The sequence below is a fragment of the Candoia aspera genome, chromosome 3, assembly GCF_035149785.1.
Source record: "Candoia aspera isolate rCanAsp1 chromosome 3, rCanAsp1.hap2, whole genome shotgun sequence".
Lineage (NCBI taxonomy): Eukaryota > Metazoa > Chordata > Lepidosauria > Squamata > Boidae > Candoia > Candoia aspera.
Genome location: NC_086155.1, coordinates 27,501,133 through 27,518,491, shown reverse-complemented (window position 1 = coordinate 27,518,491; position 17,359 = coordinate 27,501,133). Strand labels below are relative to the sequence as shown.

The following is a 17,359-nucleotide window of genomic DNA, read 5'->3' as shown; positions in this document are numbered from 1 at the left end:
CTACCAAGTGCTAGGCTGTGGTATATTTCTTGACTGTTGGTTCCTTTACTGTTAATAATTGATCCTAAAAGGCAGAAGTTGTCTACCATTTCAATGTCTTCACTGTTAATTCTAAAGTTAGTTGTAGTACTAGTTATTAGTTTGGTCTTTATATTTAACCTTAGACCCATTTTTTTCACTGTGTTCCATGACTTTCTTTACTAGAGCATGCAAGTCATTTGCATTTTCAGCTATCAGAATAATGTCATCAGCATAGTTCAGGTTTTCCTCTGGATTTAAAGTGGCATTCATCTTCTTGAAATCAGCCTCCCTTAATATGTATTCAGCATATAGATTGAATAAATAAGAAGTATTCAGCTTTGTCTCACTCCTTTGCTGACCTGGAGTTAGTCTGTTTACTTTTAAGCCATATCAGAGGGCAAGTATCCTATTTGTACAAATGCTTTAAAAGGAAATAATAGTAGTATAGAGTAGAAATAATAATGTAAGTTACTGCAGAGTAAGATTGCCTGAAAAGTTTGATCTGTGTGCAATGTGATACAAGCTTATTCTGATTTTCTCCTAATGTGCAGATTAAAATGTAATTATCCTTCAGACTTTTGAGTTCTTAGCTCAAACATTTATTTAAATACATGTTTTGTAGGTTTAGAAATGCACAGTTAGATAGCAAATTCATTTAGAAATCCATATTATTGTGACAATACCAAAATGCATTTTTAAATGTGTATTGAAATGCAAATTTGGAGTGGATTTTGAATATATTGCCACTTAATCCATCAATGGGGTATAGCAGCCTTCAAAATGAGCACATGTAAGAATGACATGAGCCACAACATATGACTGATAACTTTGGGAAATTAACATCTTACCCTGCCAACTTCCACCAGGTTGGTGACCATGACAACACTTGCAGAATTCTCCTGCCAGGTCATCCTCCAAAAATCCTTCACTGTCTCTTGCATTGGCCCTGAGGGCAGAATAAATATAACAGAAGCCCCCCCCCCCACCGCAAAGATTACTTCAGCACAAACATTTCAATTTACTTGGCTTTCTGCAAGCTGCCCTTCTACTACTGAAACACAAAGTCTCCAGAATGTGCCTGCTTATTTTCTTAGGTGAGGTCTGCTGAGTGATACATCTCTTGAATCATGCAGGTAACTAGGATTTAAAATGGCATGCTAAACTTTCAGTAAGTATTGCAAACAGATATAAATACACCAATTGAAGCTTACTTTGGAGTAACACATGAGATAAATATAGAATATCAATTTATACTGGAATACAATGTTAGGCCTGGGAAGAATACTTACTAAGTATAAGTGGCACCTAGAATTCTAAATGTACCCTCAATTATATGGTGAGATGTTAGGTGATAATACTCCTGGGTCACATCTTAATTATAAAATGAAAGTGTGATTTTTAACAGAAATCTTTTCATCCCCTTTGAGAATTTGGTGCTAGATATTGTTTTTCATATTTCTGATCAACTTTTTTATCACTTTAAAAAAAACAGTATTGTAAACATGGGTGAAAGAAAATGTCATTTTGAAAAATATTAAATAGAAAGGATGGAACACATGTTTAATTAATTACAAACAGAAATAAGGAATCTAAGGGATTACAAGATGGCCCCTATGAAACCGAGGCCAGGACATGTGAGATTTCATTTAGTATGTACCCCCCCCGCAAAATCAGTTGTATATTGAGCTGTCCTAAACACAACACTTATGTCAAAACTGTATCAGAATTAAATTAAACTCTTATTTTTATTTTTAGAAACACAGATTCTAAGATAATATGTCCAAAAAGAAATACTTAAATGCAAGTGTTCATACAGTAAAGAAATCAGAATTAGTTTGAAAAGGGACTTTTAAGTGAACCCATGTGAAAGTGACAAGGATGAATAATAAACTAAGTACATCTCTATTGTACCATGCCCAAAAGCACCTACGATTTCTCTTCTAAATTAATTGCACTGCCTGTTTCTCTGTATCTTTTATTTATTATATGAATAAATATTATATCTTTTATTTATTTATTGCATTTCTTCACCACCCAGAGCCATTTGTCGAGATGGGTGGTGAAGAAGTGTGATAAATAAATTAATTAATTAAATAAAACTTTGGGATCATGTATTTGGGACACACTTTGATTTTACGGTGCTTACCTTGAGTTGCAATGTAATGGTGAGGCCGATGGTATCCCTAAAAAGAAGATAAGGCAGGGAAACCCATGAGTTTCAGTTTCAGGGGGTCTTCAGATATGCATTTGATATGTTAGAAGTTTGCTTAAGCTCACAAAAAACAAAGCTGTCTTGAAAAAGCACTATGCATCTAGAGTAGGAAAATGGTATATGAAAATTGCATTTCCCATATATCTTCAGGTATCAGAGGCAGAAAATCCTCTAGTTGCCACTGAATCACTGATTCAATTATTAGAGTGTGAGTTAGAGGGAGAGCAGTGATGGGTAGGGGGAGCCAATATTTGGATGCTGGGGATGGACGAAGAGACAGGTAAAATCTCGAGACAGTATTTTACATCTCAGCTGGAAAACAAATGAGGCTCTCTCAAGGTGACCATTGCAGACCTCCAAAGATCACATCTGAGCTGGGATATAGAGAGCTTCCCAAAGACCACTTGTTAGTTACATAACTGTGTTACCTTTACCATATAATACTATCCTTAGTGAAAAGGAAGCATTGCATCAAGGGGATATTCGCTTGAATTATTCATGGTAGAAACTGCCTCAGATTTCCTTATAGTTCTAAAAATTCTTCAGAAACCAGTTATGTATTAATAAGAAAGGAGATTTATGACTAGGCAAGGATAAAAGTCAGACATTACTTTTGTATTGTCTGCCTAAGCCACATTCACTTTAGGAAGCTTAACTTCTGTGCTAACAGAATGAACATGGAGAAATCTGTGTCCCCTGATCTGCAACACACACATCTGTTTCTTGTCAAAACAGAATAAGGCATTAGCATGTGTGTGTGTGTGTGTTTAAAGAAAAATGTGTAGGATATACAATATTAAATGTTTCCCCTTTTCTTAATTGGAGGATCTTTTAAAAACTTTGTGATTTAATTAACAATTAAAGAGACTTACATGAGGAAAGAGGATGTTAAGTACTTTGCTAGAAGTTAGAGACTTAATTTTCTTCAAAATTCAATTTTTTATTAGTCAGATGAATATATTTAATTTGTTAATCGCATCCTTCTTTCTGTTAGCCCTTATTCTTTGATTTCACAAGACCTTTTCAGGATACTTTATATACAGATTTACAATAAACTGTATGCATTTCAAGTTCCTGACCCTTTTGCAACGGTCACCACATTGATCAAACATAGTTACACTTCGAATTGTCTGACAACATGGGGAAGTTGGGATAGTGGGAAGAAGAAAAATATCTGTATCCACTCCTCCAATATATTATTTTGCCAAAATCTGAAGGCTATTTAAGTATTTATACTGAAGGGACTTCATTCCTTTTTGTGTTTACTTAGCAATAAATTCCACTGAACTTACAATTAGACTATGTATTCTTTAAGATACACAGAGCTAATTGCTTTATCTCTTCTGTAAAAGGAATTTCCATGGTGTAGCTGAGTAGTATCCAAAGAGGGCATTAAAGACAAAAAAAACAAAAAACAGGCAAGATAACAAACATGGCTTGCAATCACCCCTCTCCTTTCTTAGGTACATGGACACACACAGGAAAGAGGCTGGGATCACAATGCCATATCCACTGTCTTACCCTCTCTGACCACCCACAGATGCTACTGGCTTAGTTACAAAAAATTATGCTTTACATGAAGATCCCTGGGCTCAGTCCCAAAGAAACCAGGAGGTTGAGTTATGCTATCTAGCCCAGTATTGTTAATACAACTGGCAACAGCTCTATAGCTTTTCAGGCAGTGGTATGTCCATCTTTTCTACATGTACCTGTTTTATATCACTGGCTATTGTAATCTTCTGTCATATATTCTACCGCTAAGCTGTCTATGGTCATTCTTCTTTTTTTTAGATGAAGAGTTGATGTTAAACAACAAAAAATTCTAAGATTGTGGAGGGTGATTGCCAGTCAGTATAATAGACAGTATTAAGCAAATAATGAGCAATACCCAGGAAAGATGAGCAAATAATCTGATACAGAATAAGGGACTTTCCTATGCTCATAAAACAAACAATATAAAACATAACTGAATTGTATAATTCTGCATCCCACCATGGGCCATTCTTATTCTATTAGTTAATTAATTAGAGAGTCATTAATTTGCATTGGCCCTGGGATGTAGACTTTGATCCAAATTGGCCCTAGGATATAAATTTTGATTGCAAGTTCTTCCTACGTGTGTCTCTGTGTGTGTGTGTTTTACAAAGTTTTATTTGAAGAAATGCCTCTGATTCTTAAAAATATGGACTCTATTCTATGGCATGGATATGATCCAGTAACAATCATTTCCATCCCCTTACTTAATTTATTTTGTTAGTAAGGATGGCACCAGTCCTTGGCAAATGCATCACTTAAACCTGCAAAATCTCAGTTGACTTCTTTTTCCTGACCTGAAATACCAGGTAGTTGGATCTAGCTCCACTTTAATTTACCATGATGCTCTGATCTAATTTCTTCTAGGGAAATTTAAAGGTCGAGTAGATGTTCATAGAAGGTACTGGCTAGAGTACTGCTGTTGTCTCCCACCACAATATAGTTATTGAAGTCTAATGTAGCCCACTAAGTATGGATCACACCAGAAGACAATTTGCTTAGGGACTCTCCAAACAGGCACTATTCTGTGCAAAGATCTTTTTATAACACTTACATCAATATAGTTTGCATTAATGTAATCTGAATGGGGATCTCCATCTAGCAACTGCAGTCTTACCCTGGAGTGATCATCTGTAAATAATTGGGGGAAAGTGTTAATGTTAAATAAATGAACATATAAACCAAAACAATTAGGAATGCAAAAATGTATAAAAATGGAGAAAACTAGGAAGATGGTTTTCTTTTCATGCTTATGCTTCCATTTAAACGTACATAACATCAGCTCCAAGTACCGTGACTAAAATATTCAGAAATATGTTCATTGTGTACTTTACTGTAAATACTGATTTATTAACACCCTGCTTAAACTTAATACAGTCTGAACTTGGTACAGCTTTTGTACCATGGCATTTGCTGGATAACAGATGAATCATTGCACAAGATAAATTAAACCATACAAATCATCTAAGTGCTAGAACATCGTCATTTTTTTAAATAAGATGAAGAAAGACTTAAGGTTTTAGTAATATTTGAGGATTTGACTCTATTTTATGTTTTTATCTTTCCATTGTAAATTGCCAAGATGCATACTTAATACAATATAAATACAGTATAAATAGCATGGATGATCTGTGTTCAGATGATATCTTCAGTATCTGTTTATCTTAAAATTAACTGAAAGGGAATCAGCTAGGAATCAACATGCAGTTTTTAGTCTGACTATCTGCTCATGTTATTTAAAGACATGGCCCTCAAGGAACCAGGAGACCCAAAGGAGGTAACCCAGCCAATTTATGCTATTATTTTTAAGCACCATCTGCTCTTGCACAGAGCTCAGGCTTTTTGTTTTAAGGAACATTTATGACAATACAAGTTAGGTAGACAAAACATGAGTCAACTTCAATTGAACATGGGCAACAGCCAATTTTAAGGCTTATTTGTTATAGTGACAAACTGACAGGACAACACTGACAGGGCAAGCTACTGTATATAAACAGAGAGAAAACTCCACTCCCTTCTAGCTCTGAAGATGTTACCTAGTGAGGTAACAAAATGTCTGCAAGAATACAACCATGCTCAGGGAACACCAAGGACTCCACAGCCACACTTTTTCTCTCTCTGTACCTACAAGTGACTATGGAAAATTTGGCTGCTATATCTATGTCTCTGGGTCTGAATCAGTTGGCAACATATGAGAGACTCCCATGCAAGAAAATACTGTGAATTAGTAAATGATGTGCAATTATTAAATAATAAATATAACTCCAATCTTAATTTCTTGGAAAGGATTGAAATCTAGTGGACTGATTTTCAAGTACATACAATATAAAATACATACAATACAGCTGCCCAGAGTCTATGGGAGTGGGCAGCTATAATAAATTTAAATAAATGAATGAATAAAATCATAATCATAATCAATCAAAAAGTAGCAAAAATCCCAGTACAGAAATTTTATTGAAGATACCTTTGGGCATCAAATTTGAAATAGCTTACTTTTGACTCAGTAATGTCGTGAGAATAGCCTCTTACTTCCCATTGTTATTTATTTATTTACTGAAATTAATAAGCTGCTCAATTCCCCCCATCCCCAAAGCTTCCAGTGGCTTACAAATAGTACAAAAACTACAATAAAGCAACAACATAAAAATTACAACATAAATGCAGTGGAATGAGCAGTAACAGGCACTTTTTGTTATCCCCCTGTGTCAATACCACTATGTTTCTGGGTGCAATTCAAGATACTGGTCATCATTTATACAGCCCTTCATGGCTTAGGGTCTGGTTATCTGAGGATTGCCTATCACCAGTTGCTTCTGCCCACCTGGTATGTTCCAGCAGAGTTGGTATGCCCCAGGTTCTCTCTATTAAATGCCTTCATTTTGCAGAACCAAGGAAACATGCCTTCTGTGTCGCAGCCCCTCCCACCTCGGGAACAGCATGGATAGTGCCCACTCATCTGGGATTCTAGAAGGCCTTTTAGACCTGGCTTTGTTCCCAGAACTGGGGTTAATGTGGTTGTGAGGCCCTTCTTGTATTTTATTGTTATTGTTACAATCATTATTGTTATGGCTGTTTTTAGTCTGAGCTGTCTGTTTTCTTTTATGTTTTTTAAATTGTTTTAACTGTGCATTTTGGATTTTGTAAGCCACCCAGAGTCTACTGGAGTGGGGAGTGAGAAACCACAAATAATAATAATAATAATAATAATAATAATAATAATAATAATAATAAATCTTCCTACTCATTGTCACACTGAGGAAAATCACTCTCAATCATTTCCTGCCAGGTAGGCAGCCATCACAATTCCAAACCCCAAAGCATTCTCAGTCTCTCATGACCAGTTTTAGTGACTTTCCTAAATGCCAGCAGATTTGGTACTAATCTGACTTTGGATAGAACACTGTTTCAAACAAAGCCCTCCACTTTGTGTCACTCCTAATTACCACATTTTAAAAAATATATATTATTCCTACTATTTCTAAGAACCCCCATTAATTGCTTTCTTAATTCAAGTCAGCAATTATTCCAGGAGAAAAAAGTCATTATCTTGTTATTTATTTTCCACGACTTTATATTCATAGTTTCATATGCATTTTTTTAATCATATGTCTTCGTTTTAGCAGTCTCTCTGTATTCTATCATTACCTTCACTGAGTTAAACTTGTATGGTGATGTTTTATGCCCATTACATTTCTTTCCTCATACTCATCCTTTTTCTCTTGTTATTCCTACAGTATTAGGTATATATTTATAGCAATGGTTAACTTCTCCTTTTCTTGAACAATGATTCAACTTTGTAAACATTTTCCTAAAGGGTAACATCCTTTTGATCAGTTTGATATTGCTTTCTTGGCACTTTCCTAGGTACCTACCTTGTACACAATGTTCTATTCCCCATAAACATAGTAAACAAATTATCATTCCTCCTTTGTGCTGTTATACAACTTTGCTTATACATCCTAGATTCAGTTTATTTCAATCTATGTGAACTAGAAGCTGCTTTATAGTCTAAGGCAGAGACAACTAAGTTACATTTGCATCATCAAAATACTTTACATGAGCAAAGCATTTTTCACTGTTATCATGCAGCTATTCTGACTGAAGTGGAAAAGGTGTTTTGGAACATGATCATCTGTTGCATCAGTTGGCACTTCCTTAAAGAAAATGCCACTTCCTGGGCTCACCTAGAAGCCACACAGTCCCAGAAAAATACATGTTGAATTAAGGAGCATCAAGAGGGTGTGACAAGGGTGTGTACCCTAACATTACATGCAACTCCTTTTTAAGGAGATATGAAGGTTTACTCTTTATCTTTTACCTATAATCTGAACCACATCAGAGGTTTATCACTCTTTAATCTCTCTGCTGAAGCCCTATCAGCCTGCACAACTGAAACAGTGACAGGAAGGAAGTCTCCTGACCCAATTTCTGTATGTTCTTTAGAACATGTGGAGAAAACACCATGCCCCAAATAGCAAAGTGCACCAAGGGCTCTGCATGCATTTTGCCCTGGCAGAAATAGGGGAAAATAGGTTCCTGGCCAAAAAAAAAGCCATATGCTGAGCTGGGAGAAGAGCTTGATATCATGAAATTGCTGTTCCCCTACCAGTATCTCCTTCAATATATGAAAAGCCCCCCCCCCCAAAAAAAGCAGAATTTTATCATTTGAGTCCAGTCAAATGTATCATCTGAGGTACAAAAGAACAATAAATCAATGAAAAAATTGGGAGAGGGGAGAACGTTAACACAGAAGCTGTTATCAAGTAGAAATGTTCCAAAGACTAGGAAGTTAAGCTCTTATTCTTTGTTACAGTTGTGCTCTTATACATATAAGATGCTTACAGATACACACAGGAAGTTCAGTTCAGTTTGAATTTGCACCTACAGGAGATGATGTTGCCATATCTATTCTTATTGCGGTTTTCATCTTCTTTGGCGGTGTCCCAAGATGCTGTCTGCCCTTCGGGTAAAGCCTGCAAATTAAACAGTGAAATGTTTATAAAATAGTCAAGGCCTTCAAGTTTTTTTAATGTAATGAAGTAGAGGGCAAGAGAGAGGCAGTATATAATTTAGCACTCTGCCAAGACAACTGTTTTCTCAAGAAAATGATGAACAATAATGAAGAGATCATTAGTATCCTATGGCTTATGCTAACTTACAGTAGCTTTACTAATGTAATTGGAAACAAAACAATTGAAAGGATTTTGCTTCTACCTATGTTGTATTATCATCATCATCAGCAGCAGCAGCAGCAACATAATCATCTCCCCAACTCCAATGGAGTCTGGGAGGGTATTGTTGTTGGGGGTTATCTCTCTCATGCCCATATGAAATGTCAGAATGGTACCCAAAAATGTTATGTGAAACCCATAATTACAAACATTCACCATTTACTATAGCTAACTAACAGGGAATCTGTTGAAACCCACAACTGGTAATAATGCTAGCTTCTTTGGTGTGATGTTGTGGGATATGCTGGTGTGACATTGTAATTGTGTTATTAAAAAAGACAGAGCTTGCCAGACTGTAGTTTATAAAAGTCCTGTGAAGCAGTAATTCTAGGATGCACTATGGTTGTGTTTCTTGGTAAAATGGGTTAGAAGTTAGAGCTAGCTCAATCTCTATGTCTAATATTTCAGCAAATGGGAAGAACTTTGATCACACTTCCATTCTGTTGTACAAAGAAAGTGCTACCTAATAGTGGCTAATGTTCTGAGTGGGGAAAATATAGGCGATAAGTAATTGAAAGAAGGTCCTTTTCTTCATCAAAGACAAAGATGTGTTATCTGTACATTTGTATCTTGTTTCAATAAATTGTCCAGAAAAACATAATAGTAATTTGGTTCCATCATGTGCTACCAAAGCAAAAACAAAAACAAAAAACAACACCTTGCCATACTATTCATGTATGTAGGATGGTAAATTTGATCTTTCCAAAATAAATATAATCCCTTATCCAATGCCTTTTTGTTTTAAAAGGTATGAATTTAATCTGTACATAGGAAATACTGGGGAAAACTGATAACTCTTTCTGATTTTATAACCAAAACTGGATTTTTTGATATATGGAACTGCTTGCCATATTATGATTTATAAACTAATGCACTAGGTTTATCACATTTTTCATTAGGTATTCTTTTTAGTACATTGTGGGAATACTCTAGACAAAGTATATCTTGATTTCAGCATTGCATTTGACATTCTTATTAGGAAGTTAATTGTGGGCTACATGATGACAATTATGTGGATATATAAGTGGCTTGAAAATGTTATGTTTCCTTATCAGAGTCCCAGACCAGCAGTCCCCTAAAACTTTCTTTGCAGCCCTTGAGCCACCTCTGATCATCAAAAAAAAGTGGTTTTTTTTTTCTCTTCAATTTAGAGCTGGAAAACCAATCGATAAATGTATTTTAAGCCCTAAAAATTGTGAGATGGGTGACCATATAAATAATTTAAATAAATAAATAAACTGAATGCAGGCATCAAGCAAGGTGTCAGAAGGCTCAGGCCTGGTCTCTGGTTCTTCAACATTTGAATTAATGTATAAGGAGATGATACAAAATTGAGCAGGATAGCTAATACCTAGAAGACAGAAATAAAATTAAAAACAGACTTCATAAATTAGGGAAATGGTCCAAGAATGAAAAAAAGATATTAGAAAGGTACAAATGCAGAGCCAAAGATGAAGGAAGAATACAGACAGCCCAGAACTGTAAAACTCCTTTCAATAGATTCAAAAGAAAAAAAAGGAAAATTGTTATACCAGCAGCTTAAAAAAAGCCAGAAAATGCAATCAAGGGAAAAAGAATAGACACACTGTAGCTATTCAAATCTGATTTGTTTCAGTTTTGTCCAATTCCCATCCCCCATGCATACATACCAAAAATGCCATTCAAGAAATTTTCAGCACTCTGCACCATAGAAATTGGCCCACAACTGTTTAAAATTGTAGCAGTTATTCATGTGCTCTTTCCCCCTAAGTGTACCAGTGTTCAAAGAATCACAGTCAGAAGGTGCCAAAAGCTTTGAATATTCATCCCTGCAATAAAACACCCTTTTATATAAGAAAATTAGCAGAGTCAGTATTATTTCTACAGATAGCCTTCTAGAGTGAGGAGTACTTTTAAAAAAAAAAAAAAATCTTATTTGAAGTGTTGCTGAATTGCTGACTATACCACCTCTTGACTTGATCATTTCATTTTATTTCCTTCAAGGGTATTTTCAGTCTAAACCTCTCTAATCACATTGGAAGAGTATTGAGGATTACAGCTATAGACGATGTAATTTAATGGACCAGATAGATGAAAGAAGAAAATTGTATTTTGCAATAATTCACCCAAGGAAGAGGAAGGGATGCAAGAAAAGATCACTCAGAGCCTGTACCACCTAGACTATGCCTCCCTTTAAGAAGCCATCTGCCCACATCTACCCTGACAGTGGGCAAACTGTCCAGACCAGCAGTCCCCTAAAACTTTCTTTGCAGCCCTTGAGCCACCTCTGATCACCCAAAAAAAAAAAAAGTGGCTTTTTTTTTTCAATTTAGAGCTGGAAAACCAATCGATAAATGTATTTTAAGCCCTAAAAAAATTATAAAAAAGAGACCCTCCAATTTCCAGAGTATAGCACAATATGTAAGTTTGTGTAAGAAATAAATTTCCCTTCCCCTCCTCCTAAAACAAAAACAAGGCAAAAAGTCAGAAAATCCTAATTTTATTTTTGCCATCCACAAAAATAAAGAATAGCCCCAAGGCAGCAAAAGACTACCTACCCTGTGAGAAAGAGCTTTTAAATTTTTGTTCAATGTCATTTTACTAATGATCTTGTTGCTGCTTGTCTTTAAAAGATTTCTGTCCTGAAAGGCAGGATATAATTAAGTGTGATTGATACAGGGTGTAATAAAATAGCCAGGGTAGATTTCCTAGCTTTCAAAAGTGAAAGAAAAGAGGGATGTTGAAATGTCCCTGGTGGCAAACTTATTAACATGGAAAGAAACTGAATATGGAGTAATGGTTTCATTGATATTTGTTTAGGTTTGCAGCCTTTAAAATAACAAGAAACAAAATATGACCTTGCATGTAAAATTGTGTCAAAGTGCTAAGATTAGTGGAGATATAATTTTGAATGTGATACAACTGCCAGAAACTGAAGCTGAAAATTAAACCTGGCTCTCACTTACATTAAGCATTTCAGCAACTTTATCTGAGGTTATCAGGGTAAGAGTAATTCAGCTCTTCACAGCCCATTAACACTCCATAAGGCATCTTATCTATACTTTACAAAGCTGCTTAGCACATGTCATAAAGGGCCATAATGTCTGCAGGAGGCCATATTTATTAACTACAAAGGCTACATTCTTTTTTATATACTGTAAATACTTGCAGATAAGCCCAGAATTTTAGGCACCAAAATGCACCCTCAAAATGCACTCCCAGCTTATCTGGGGATGGGGTTATCTATGAGTATATATGGTAGGTTTTCCCTCAGCTTTTTTAAAGTACCCATATATCCTGTATACACTCATGGATAAACCCATCCGCTGATAAGCCATCCCTCAAATTTTTAACCAAAGTGCCATGAAAAATGCAGGTTGGCTTATCCATGGGTGGCACATTTTTCATGGTATTTTGGTTAAAAATTTGAGGGATGGCTTATCTGCAGATGGCCTTATCCACAAGTATACATGTGGTATATACTTTTCTCAAACCATGCTCAAATATGTCACACATGTTCCTGCAATGCTGTGCTCACACTGAAAGAAGATAGATAGATAGATAGATAGATAGATAGATAGATAGATAGATAGATAGATAGATAGATAGATGGATGGATGGATGGATGGATGGATGGATGGATGGATGGATGGATGGACGGACAGACGGAGACAGACAGAGAGGGAGAGAGGGAGAGGGAGATAATTAGACCTCACAAGCAAAAAAGCCTATTAAGATATCAAGTACCCATTCAACAAGGTTGTGCACTACACTCACAAAGAAAGTGTACTTAGGTCCTACCTTTGAAGGGAAACCCTGAAACCCAGAAATGTTCTTGCCCTGTTAGTTTAAGTTGCATATAGCAGAGATGGAAGAGTAACCGAAATGATAAATGGGCAGGAACACTGTAATTTTCCATTGTAATCCATTGCCTATTGTTTGGTCCTTTGGTTTGTTTAGGGAAAAAGATAGATAGCAGCTTCTATTATGAGCCATTTCCTAATCCTTATCAGGACACATGTTTGGAGAAGTGAGCCAGACTAGATTTTGGAACTAACCCAAGCAAGGAGGCCTGGAACCAGAAGTAAGAACCAACATAATGCAAGGCAGAAAGGGCTGGATCTTTTTTGGTATTAATACAGTTTGTTGCAATACCTCTCTGGCTTTGGCACCCTTTTGGGACAATGTTCAAGAGATACAACATTAGTGATGAGGATGGAATAAGATTTCATTGAGACCTGGAAGCATGAAATGCAAAGGTACCTGTATGCATTCTTTCCTATAAAACTTAGAAAGTAGATCTTCCTCTTTCCCTCCTTTCTCTATCTTTCTCTCTCTTATATTAAACTACCATTCTGTGACCTACTGTTGCCAGAATACTCTCTGCATTTTCCTTGTATGATTCTTTATTTTATTTATTTATTTTGTATTGTATTTATCAAATTTGTCACTGCCCATCGTCTCCGAGTGGAGGAACTCTGGGCAGTGTACAATATAAAACAATAAATATATAATAAAATTTCAATATAAAACACACTATAAAACAATTTCACAGAGCTACCAAATATAATAAAATCCAGATGGCTATGGTCTCATTCCATCATTGTATAGGAGGGGCACTTCAAGGCACTAGCCAGCCCCAAGTATGACTATTCTCCTCCCTGCCCCAAACCCGGTGGCAGAGCCAGGTCTTCAACTTCCTCCGGAAGGCTAGGAGCAATGGAGCTAATCTCACCTCCGGGGGCAAGATGTTCCAGAGGGTGGGTGCTACTGCAGAGAAGGCCCGTCTCCTGGACCTCGCCAGATGGAATTCTCTTATTGACGGGGTCCGTAGCATGCCCTCTGTGCATGATCGGGTGGGGCGGGCTGTAATGGTTGCCTAAACCCAAATACTCAGTCTCACAAGCTCAGGCTTACAGATAACTGATTTATTAAAGGAATAGTATGCAAATACAGAGAAAGCTGAGAATGAGCAAAAGCACGCCAAATACAAACTTAAAAGCCTTGCCTTCCAGCTCCAGTCCCGCCCCAAGCGCTCGTCAGCACGCACCCCCTCCCAGGTGTTAGAAACCGTTAGACGCACCTGGGAAAGTAACCTGAAGAGGATAGCAAACCCAAACATACATTCCAAAGACCCAAAACAAAGGAGAGCGCAGGAATGGAAAAACCCCGAACGAACCCAGCGCGGATACACGGAAATGACCTGACATGTGAAACGTTACAATGTTAACAGAACATTGAAAAGGGGAAAAATGACACGGGCTGATGAAATGGGGAAGAGGCGGTCCCTTAGGTAACCTGGTCCCATGCCATGTAGGGCTTTATAGGTGATAACCAACACCTTGAATTGGACCCGGAAGCAGACTGGTATCCAATGCAGCTCACGTAGCAAAGGTGTTATGTGCGCCCTTCTAGGGACGCCCAAAATAGCCTGCGCAGCCACATTCTGGGCCAGCTGAAGCTTCTGGATAATCTTCAAGGGTAGCCCCATGTAGAGGGCATTGCAGTAGTCTATATGGGAGATAACAAGGGCATGAATGACTGTTCGAAGGGCCTCCCAATCCAGGAAAGGGAGCCTGGGCTCTTCCCTTACTTTAGGCCCTGGAAGGGAGGCCAGAAGTTCTACCCCTTGTCCTTAAGAAAAAATGATTTCATCTCTAGGAGAGCAGTGTTGTTGCATTATTCCAGCTGTGAAATTCATCAGATTTTTAAAAGGCTGTTAAACACAGGAGAAGCTGTGTTTATGAGAGCCAGTTTGGTCTAGTGGTTAAGGTTCTGGGCTAGAAACCAGGAGACTGAGAGTTCTAGTCCCGCCTTAGGCATGAAAGCCGGCTGGGTGACCTTGGGTCAGTCACTTTATCTCAGCCCAGCTTGGTGTGATGTAGACTAGCCTCCTTATGGTGCACCCTGGGCAATGTGACTTGTCACAGCTAAATAGTCTACACATCTGGCTGCTGGACCTCACAAGGATTTCCCAGCAAGAAAAAGCAGCATGAATACCGAGCTGCTATGCCATACGATTAAAAAAACAACAACAGGAGAAACTGTAGATTATGAGAAAACTAAGCTTGTGCTTTTCAAGTATTTCAAATCTGCCTGTAATACAGACTTTGGTAGTACAATTTCCATCTGACTTGCCAATAGAAAGGAGACACTAAGAATACTTTTCACGCCTATTTGTGTCAAGTAGCTTTTACGAACATACAGTAGATCATAATATGCAAGAATAAGTAACACAAAGATGCTCTAACATCAGCTAAGATATTAGATACAGCTCATGACAGTAAAATGTCTGAACAGTATCTTTAAATAATAGAGCCAAAAAGCTGTGCTCCCACGTAGGCATTCCAACTATTGGGCAGGGAAAAGCAAATGGCTGAATGTCACATCATTTACAAAATATTGTTTACAATGAGGTGGAACACAGTCAGCCAGCTTGGATTATATCTTCCTAAACGTCTTTCTCCTGCAAAGGGAGCTTGCAATACTTGGGGTAAACTGAATCATTATTGCACAGTGTGTTCATCATTCCAAGCCATCTCACATGCTTTTGCCTTTTTGCCTTTGGTCAAAGTGAGTTTTCAGCTTTAAAACTCAAGTGTATTTTTAGGGAGATCTGGTACTGGTTTCTAGTTAGAAATGAATAGTGAGATCATCTTTTGTTTGGACAGATACGTTTGTATTTACCTTTAAATAGTACCTTGTTATTGACTAAAAGCCCCGAAGATTTGCTGGTAGAAAGAAAGTAGGTGGTCTGTTGTGAGGAATGTTTGTCACAACAATTGATCTAGGCTTCTGCTTAGTTCATTATATAGAAATGAAGACTAGGTATGTCAGGAGAACATGAGGTAAGTTGAATACAGCAGAAATAGGGTACTTAAGAAGTTTGTGGAATAACAAAGGAGAGAGAGTCAACAATGAATGGATAATTTAATGAATGTGGGTATGAGTGACCAGGAAAAAAGTAGCATGTTGACATGGTTTGGCCACACAGAGAAAATGAATGTGGATGGAATCATAAAACAAATACATTTCCAGACCACCAACTGAGAAATTCAGTGATTTCTGCCCTCTCATTGAATCATGGAACACTGCCTAGAGATTAATTTTATTGCAAGCAGATTAGTGTTCACTTCAGAAAATTGGTAAGTTCCATGTTCTCCATTTTCTTCTAGCCAATCCAAATCTAGCTTTTGGTTTCTCATCCCCTCCACTTACCCACCCCAATCTGTAACATCTCTGCACCCTCAGCCTTCTTTCCCATATATGTTGGGGCATTGCCAATGCCCCAACATATATGAAGTAAAAGTGAACGGAATGGCTGGAGTGGACATGGAAGACCCTGAAATTTGTGGCTGGATAGAGCTGATGGAAATGGGGCTCTCAAAAAAAGAGGCCAGAAGTTTAAACAACAGAAAGCAATGCATGAACAGGTTATGGTCATAGTAGAATCACAAATGGTTGAATGATATTGGTATAAACAAGATTTAGATTTAATTTTCTTTGTATTTCCTTTTTCAGTGCCAAAATTCTATTTTTAATTTAACAATTTTATTGCTAATAATATCCCAAAAGAAAAATATTTCAATTAATAAAAAAAAAATAAACATTTCAACTGGTATTTCAGCTTTTCAGATGGATTATGTTGTATGGTATTATTGCAGCAATTGCATCAACAATGAGACAGTCTATTTTCTTTTCATAATTCAAAAATCACATACAGAAAGGAAACTAGATTCACAAAAGAAAATTTCCTCTTTATTCCTTTCCCCCTGTTTGGGGGAGATGGGCAGTGATAGAAATTTGAATAAATAAATAAATAATTCTTCAACAGAACTGGGCATGCTTCATTAATCTCTTATACTGTCGTGGTCACCCAGTACCACAGTAACAACCATTTTATCCGTAAGAACAAAACAAAATTATATGGAGATGGAAAAGAGAATAATTAACTGTTTTGTAAGTCAGCAATTTGCATGTCAGTTTTTAAAGGAGAATTTATTATATTATGTTAAAATTATCAAATAAAAATATGTGCATTTATCCAACTTCTAAGCTATTCTGAAGGCATCTCAATCCATATTTAATTATGCTATGTGAAGAACTGTATTTTAAGAAATATACTAAGGTGCTTTTTAATTTCCCACCAATCCAGTGCATTTATTTCACTTGGAAAGAAGTGAGGACTTCTATAAGGGAAGGGTAATCTTTCAACATTGTGCTGCCAAGTGTCCAAGCAGTGATCAGGTGCTCAGGCAATTGGTTCTTTTAGATCCAGAGACAATAAGCACGCCAGGGGATAAAGAAACGTTAAGCTTTATTATAAACTTAAGCCAACAGAGTTAAACAGAAACACAGTTTAAACCAGAAACACAGTTTA

General features: G+C 36.8%; 1 protein-coding gene across 1 annotated transcript in view; it reads right to left on the bottom strand.

Annotated features, from left to right (window-relative positions):
* Positions 1 to 17,359, bottom strand: part of PTPRT (protein tyrosine phosphatase receptor type T) — a 761,196-nt gene that overhangs the window by 30,450 nt on the left and 713,387 nt on the right. Inside the window, exons 21-24 of the mRNA XM_063297181.1 lie at positions 8,655 to 8,742; positions 4,821 to 4,897; positions 2,168 to 2,204; positions 870 to 967 (exon numbers count right to left, since the gene is read on the bottom strand). Of these exons, the coding sequence (XP_063153251.1) occupies positions 870 to 967; positions 2,168 to 2,204; positions 4,821 to 4,897; positions 8,655 to 8,742 (300 nt within the window). The remainder of the gene's footprint in view (positions 1 to 869; positions 968 to 2,167; positions 2,205 to 4,820; positions 4,898 to 8,654; positions 8,743 to 17,359) is intronic.